This window comes from Pyxicephalus adspersus, chromosome 5 (genome assembly GCF_032062135.1).
Source record: "Pyxicephalus adspersus chromosome 5, UCB_Pads_2.0, whole genome shotgun sequence".
Classification (NCBI taxonomy): domain Eukaryota; kingdom Metazoa; phylum Chordata; class Amphibia; order Anura; family Pyxicephalidae; genus Pyxicephalus; species Pyxicephalus adspersus.
Window position 1 is genome coordinate 102,457,597 of NC_092862.1, and position 7,335 is coordinate 102,464,931.

The following is a 7,335-nucleotide window of genomic DNA, read 5'->3' on the forward strand; positions in this document are numbered from 1 at the left end:
GTTTTTTATTTTCACAATTTTAATTTCCACTTTTAGGAAGGAAAACATGGGCAGCAACATATGATCGCCACACATGCGTAACCCTGTTCCGTTGTTAATAAAGTTATTTGGCGTGGAAAAAAATGAGCAACGCAAGCGCCAAGACACGTTCTAGGTTGAGAAAGCTAGCGCAAGGTAGTCCATACTACTCCAGAGCAGAGAGGGGTGTAACATATACACGTGATCGCTCAGTTCCTGTGCTCAGAGCGTGAAGTCACAGCCGGTTACCCCCACCAGTGAGGTTTTGATGGTTTAACCCCGGGTGTGGGCAGCGCTTCCGGCCTCGCCGCTCTAGTGATTGAGAGTGTGACCGGTCTGTGCTGTGTCGCGCTTACCTGGCCAGAAGCCTCCTCCGTCGTGTGTCACTTCCACCGCCGCCATGGCTGAGCCTGATGGGAGAAGCTTGGACGATTTCTTCGCCAAACGGGACAAAAAGAAGAAGAAAGATAAGGGCAGTGTAGCCGCCAGCAGGGGAGCTACGAGGCCGCCGGACGCCTCACAGCCCTCGCTAGTATCTCTGGGCGGAGGGCCCAAGAGCATGAAGAAGGACAAGGCCAGCAGGAGCGAGGCCCAGGACCTCCAGCAGGAGAAGGTACGTAGCTGGCGTATAGAACCACTTACCGGGGCTGGCACCCAGCTTCATGGTACACGTGGGAGCTGGCTTGTCATTGGCACATGTGTGCGGCCCGGGGACTGCAGACTGGGGGCAGCATAAGCACACATACGCATCTATACACATGGGCCTCTGCTATTCCACCCATTGCACACAGCTGCCATCAACTCTCAGGCTGGAAGGAAGCCGACATTGGAGATAAATGTATTCCTTTACAGAGGGTGATGGATGCAGTGTATTTAATAATATCATCCTATTTCACTAATAACCCCGGAATATCAAATCTTTTTCCAATATATTGCCCAGCAATCACCTTGTCACATGGTAACAGACGTGCCTTGTCAGACTTTCACAAGATAACCACACATGTTTTCTTACACATGAAATATTGTACATGGAGACAGGAATTGGCAGTGAGTGATCATATACAACTGAGGATAAATTGAGTGATCATTATATGAATGCCCATCAACATGCTGTACTCCTAAATACTAGAACTCAGCTCATGTTTAGATGGGGGGGTTACACCTTGAAAAAATAGGTAACATTCAAATTAACAGCTTCTGCTTTGTTTTATTTAATTTCAGTTGGTTGGTGTTATTATTATTACACAGTATTTATAAAGTGCCAACATATTACGCAGCGCTGTACAAGTCCATAGTCATGTCACTAGCTGTCCCTCAAAGGGGCTCACAATCTAATGTCCTTACCATAGTCATATGTCTTTATTACATACAGTCCAAGCCTACCTTTTTGGGATAAGCCAAATAACATAACGGCATGTTTTTGGGATGTGGGAGAAAACCCACGCAAACACAGGGAGAACCTGCAAACTCCATGCAGTTAGTGACCTAGCCGAGATTTGAACATGGGACCTAGTGCTGCAAAGGCCAGAGTGCTAGTGTTGTCATGCATTTGTCCAGATGTTACATTTATCATTCAGGGGGGTTTACTGGCACCTCCATTGACTTCAATTTGACACACTTGTCATTGCTTATGAAAGCTGGTAGAAAAAAAACCTCAGCTCTTTGTTAGGCTTTGCAGCAATGTGCCAATGCCTAGTGGTTATCAGGTTACTGCTGGCATCTTGGAGCAGTAAATGTCACAGATTAAAAATCCTAGCTTGTACAGTCAGTGTGGGGGTCCAGCTATTGCATCTTAGATAAGTAGGCAGCTTTAAAGCGTACCCAAACTCAGTATTTTCACTTTACATAAAAGGGTGGACAACCTTTTAATGTAGGGTAAAAATTCTGTTTGTTTTTTTTTTTTTTACTTAAAAAAAATGGGGGCAATCGCCTTGACATTTGTGAATGAATGGGAGCGCATCAGCAATTTTTTTCCTTTTTGATGAAAAGGTTTCTGCACATGCCTGAGATGCTCGGGCATGCGCATAAAAGAGCCTCCCGGGATGTGTGACGTAGGTATCCTGGGAGGCTCTTGGGCCCTTTTGTCAAAAGGTAAAAAAATTGCGTGCATGAGATCAGCAAGTTTTTTTCCCATCTACGTCACCCGAATTCGCGCCTGTGTTGGGCAAAGTAGGAAGAACAACCTGGATGAAGTGGATGACGGATGCCGGGACAACATGGGACTCGACGGAAGAAACCTCTGGACCGATCGACTGCACTGCGGGATTGAAGGTAAGTGTATTTTTTTGGTTTGGGCTGAGGTTTGAGTTTACTTCCCTAAAAAAAATTTTATCTGTTGATCCTGCCAGCACTCCAGTTTTAGGTTGGTAGCGCTTTCTCATCCCTTTGTATTGGGTCAACAGAAACAAGATAGGGCTGGGGAAGCTCCCCCTTACCTGATAAACGTGAGATAAAGGGGCGTGGTTCTGCTAAGGTAGCCAAGAACTTCACAAGTCAGCACAGTCGGAGAGCCCAGAATGATAGGATTCTGACAAGATGAAAAGTTTTTTGTTTTCATTAAAACAATAGGATGATATGCTTTTAGTGCTATTTAGCAAATCAGAATGGATCAAATTTAAAAAAGTATCTGTTTGTTTTTTTAAATATCTTTAAGGGGTACTCCAACCACATACATCATTGATGTGTACACATGCAATGTTCTCCCCAGACCCCTTTAAGCAGGAGCGCCACCTGGCATTTTCCGTTACTAAAAATTTGGGACATAATGGTGCAATGCGAGCACAATTATAGGGGTTACTGGAGTCCTACAGCAACTGGGAGAACTACATTTGTTGTCCTGCTCACTCCACCACCCACCTGAATAATCCCTGGGCACAACACAGATGTGTACCTTTTACATACAAGTCGATGTAGAATATGGATTCAGTGGCAGAAAAAATTCTGTTTCCCTTATCTTGTGACTTTTGTTAAGAGCTGTGCCTTTACCATGGTTCTACTAGCCTAAATAACACAAATATTAAAAAACAAGATGTTAAGCGAGAAAAGGGATGAACAAATATAATTATTTAAGAAGATATCAACTGGTTACAAAGACAAAATAAAGTAATATATAATGCAGAGAGCCCATCCTCCATATCCTGTAACTGGGCTGGGCTCCAGAGAAAGTGTAAGAGAGTAAGGCTATGTACACCCCTGCAGTGCTTCCCATCCGATAATCGGCCGAGAATCTGGCGTGTGTACATCGTCCTTACGACCGTCCTGGCGGATCCATGGGAGATAAACAACAAACGATCTAAATGGAAGTGAAGGGGGAGAGAACGCAGCGGGGTGCTGCTCCGTCGTACACCGGTCTTTGACTCCCCCTAGGGGTATTATCTCCAATTCTGGTTCTTTGGTCAACACCTCCAGCTGACTCCTTTTGTCTTCAGGAACAATCCAAAGTCAATCCCCCACCAGGGCTGACCAACATTCATATTGAAAACATTATCTCAAATGGATTATGCTAATTTTATACAACTGTTGTGCACTCCACCAACCAGTATTTCCAGACCTGCAAAGAGGCAGCAGTGGATGGTGCTGGACTGCTCACTGCCCCTCCCCTACTTGTATCTACGCTACTTGTATCTTCCCCTGAGGAAGCGTAAGCTGAGCATAGCCTTACTGGCCAGCCACTGCACTCTGATTTCTATTATGGTGGACATCAGCATTTATAGTAATGTATGGTGCACAGCCAACCTGCCCAGTCCTGACTTTTCCATCCATGTATGTGAGTGGTGTAGTATTAGTTAGTTTGGATGCACCTGGAATATATTTAGCAGATTTAAAAGCTTACAGTTTACTTTTTAACAGAAAGTAACTACAGCTTAAAGTGGAACTGAACCCTTTTTATACCCACCAGTCCCTGTTTTGTTGTTGTAGGTGCTGAAAAATGGTTCCATGTTAATAGGCCAGGCTGGGATGATGTAACTCCTGGGCGGGAGTTCATTCAGTCTCTGCAGCTGCTCATGTGCAGCTTGGTGATTTTACAAAAGAGAACAATCAGGCTGGTAAGAGAGCTTATTTTAGATAGGACAACACAAGCCCCTCTCTGCAATACAAAAACCCTACTTGGTCATAGTTTGTAAGTTGGAACTAGAGCAGGCCCGACTCTCTGAAATGGTTGTCATCGTCCCGTCCCATTCAGCTTGCTCCTACTTTGCGCTCATTTAAAAGAGAACTTGTCCCATCTTTTCAAACCTGCCTACCCTACAGATAACAGATTGCCTACAGATAATGTTTTTCTTCTTCTGTATTTTGAAACGTCACTACTACCCACCACTCCATATCTCCCATCTCATTGTGTGTTACTTCCCCTGCCCCCTAGATTGTAAACTCTTCGGGACAAGGTCCTCTCCTCTTCCTGTGTCACTGTCTGTATCTGTCTGTCATTTACAGCTCCCATTTAATGTACAGGGCTTCGTAATATGTTGGCAGAATATAAATCCTATTTATTATTATTATTAATATTAGTGCTTTTACAAAGCATTAGTAAATCAGTGTTTTGAACCTGGCACACGTGTAACCAGTATTTGCTGATAATCTGATGGATTACACCAGGGCTGTCAAACTCAAATACACAGTGGGCCAAGATTAAAAACTTAAAGACAAAGTTGCGGGCCAAACATGAAACTGAAATAGCACCGCTGCTACAATTCCCTGTGTCTATAAAACAGTCAAATGCGTAGGCAGTCAAACACGGGGCAGAGCGGCTGATAGTTCATAGATGCGAGTGGTGACAGGAATTGTAGTGGTGGTGCTATTTTTTTATTGCAGTGGCGGGCCAGCTGCAATTCATATTAAGAATTCTTTTGGAGGCCAAGAAAAAGGACGTTGTGGGCCAGAGTTTGAAACCCCTTTATTACACGTATACACTAAAAATTCATGGTGGCAGTCATATTGGTAATGTAAGTCTTTGTGAAACCAGCTACGGTATACTGACACCTGAATCTCCAGGCATTTGTGTTGTCTTGTCAAATTGAACAGCTTGTAAAATAATACTCCTGTCATCTACAGTCTATGGATAAAGCAGTGATTGGATTACCCTAAATTACCAGCAGGTACAGGTGCTGTCAGAATTTTAGCACTCTCTTATCTAATAAATTATAACCTATTGTGTATAAGGCATTGTAATAAATCTCCAGCAGGGCCTTTGTTAAGTGTTTCTGTCCTGCTATGAACATGCTTAGTAGACTGAAACTTTACTAGAGCAGTATTTATTGTTTTTCTCTGTCTGATGACACCATATAGATTATTACTTTTTTTTTTTTCGAGGAGTATTGTAAAATCAGATCCTATTTTTTGTAGTTGTACAACTTACACAAAATGACAACTGTGCATAAAATAAAAATTAAGATGTTGCCTTATCGTTAACAACCTAGAGAGTGAGACAATCTGGTAAAGTTTGCAGCAGGTGAGTGGTAATGCAGACAAATATAGGGGCCCATTCACAGTGGTGGTGCCTTTGTTTTGGGTGGAACCTTGCAGTGCAGAACACTGTAACACACTTCTTTGCTGAACTGGAGAAGAGGGTGCATTCATAATTTCTGGTTTGTTGTGGATATTGTTGCATTAATGCAACTCTGTAATGCTCATTAATGCTCCATAGTAGGCTGGACTGGGGTGTGTAAGGCTATGTACACACGTGCAATAATTGTCGTTGGAAAGGATCTTTCACAATCTTTCCAACGACTAAGGACAGCACAATGCATGAACGAGTGCTGTACATACAGCACCATTCTGCTGTATGGAGAGGGAAGAACAACAGAGTGACACCCCGCTGCTCTCCCTCACCTTCATCTGCATTACGATTGTTCGTCGTCCATCGTTCGTGGATCGGATAGGACGGTCCTATGGACATTGAGCGCTGTATACACGCCAGATTCTCGTCTGATTTCGGCCCTAAGTTGATAATCGGGCGAGAACCATTGGACGTGTGTACCCAGCCTTAGCCATAAGGCACTGGACAATTTGGCTTTGTGGCATGTACACATCGGTCTAGTATTGGTACTCTGCACTATTCAATACCTTTATAACTGTATTTTTATATGCCAACACTTTACCAAATTTTTAATACAAATTTTTTCCTTTGTTTAGGAAGATGATGAATGGAAAGAATTTGAACAAAAAGAAGTTGATTACAGTGGACTACGGATTCAGTCATTACAGATAAGGTAGTGTGTGTGTGTGTGTGTGTGTGTGTGTGTGTGTGTGTGCGCGCGCGCACACCTGTCTGTCGCAGAAATCTTGTCATTCCTGTTCTACATTAGGACTACATACTTATAATTAAAACAGACCCATCAACACATTTTGTACTTTATATAAAAGGGTAGATTACACTTTCTACAAAATAGGGATTACCAGAGACTGCACAGACTATGGTGTGTCAATTTTGTAGTTAATTTGCACAGATGCTTTCCAACTAGAATTCCCCCAGTCAGAAATAGGGAAGAAAAGACCTCTTCCTACCGTGTTTCCCCGATTTTAGGACATCCCCATTAAGTAAGCCACCCCCGATTTTTAAAAAAATAATTAAAATAAGACACTCACCCATTTATAAGACAGCTCCGGGTATCTGATCCTGCGTGTGTGTCCTTTATGCTGGCTGCAGCGTGTGTGTCTCTGAAGGAGCCGATTGGGAAGAGGCAGGTGGTTCTGGCGCAGACAAGTCACAGGGGCCTTGGAATAAGGCTGCAGCTCCTCAGCCAACTGTAAATCTTGGTGAGAACATGTAAAAGTTGGAACTATAGATTGCATTCTTCTGTTTTTAGTTCACCTTTTTAATCTTTCACTTAAGTTGGAAAGTGCATTATTTCATGAAAATGAGCAATATAATTTTGACATGTTTTTTATTTTGTTTTTATTTCTAGTTACTGAAGTTGAAGAACCTGTACAGCCCAGTGGTGTATATAGACCCCCTGCTGCTAGAGTGTCTACTACACCACGGAGACCCCAGGGCCCTCCAGAAATTTTTAGTGATACCCAGTTCCCATCACTACAAGCCACTGCCAAGCATATAGAGTCCCGCAGGCAAGTATTGCAAAATGAATGCCATATGTGTAATTGTATTCCACTACAGGTAGTCCCCGGGTTACATATGAGATAGGGACTGGAAGTCATGTGTAAGTCGGAACAGGTACAATATTTTAATAAATGAAATTAGGACAGATGTTTGTCTCAACATATTATTAGGCCGGGTGGTGTCAGTTACTGTATAAAATTCTCACTCTGAGTTAACCACCTGAGCGTTACACTGATTTCTAGATTTCTGTTCCAAAAGCG

At 43.0% G+C, this 7,335-nt stretch overlaps 1 protein-coding gene across 1 annotated transcript in view; it reads left to right on the top strand.

The window, feature by feature from the left end:
- The first annotated feature begins 225 nt into the window (after positions 1–225).
- The window catches only part of CDV3 (CDV3 homolog), a 12,767-nt gene continuing 5,657 nt past the window's right edge, over positions 226–7,335 (top strand). Inside the window, exons 1-4 of the mRNA XM_072413375.1 lie at positions 226–631; positions 6,151–6,227; positions 6,665–6,774; positions 6,924–7,083. Of these exons, the coding sequence (XP_072269476.1) occupies positions 419–631; positions 6,151–6,227; positions 6,665–6,774; positions 6,924–7,083 (560 nt within the window). The 5' untranslated portion in view covers positions 226–418. The remainder of the gene's footprint in view (positions 632–6,150; positions 6,228–6,664; positions 6,775–6,923; positions 7,084–7,335) is intronic.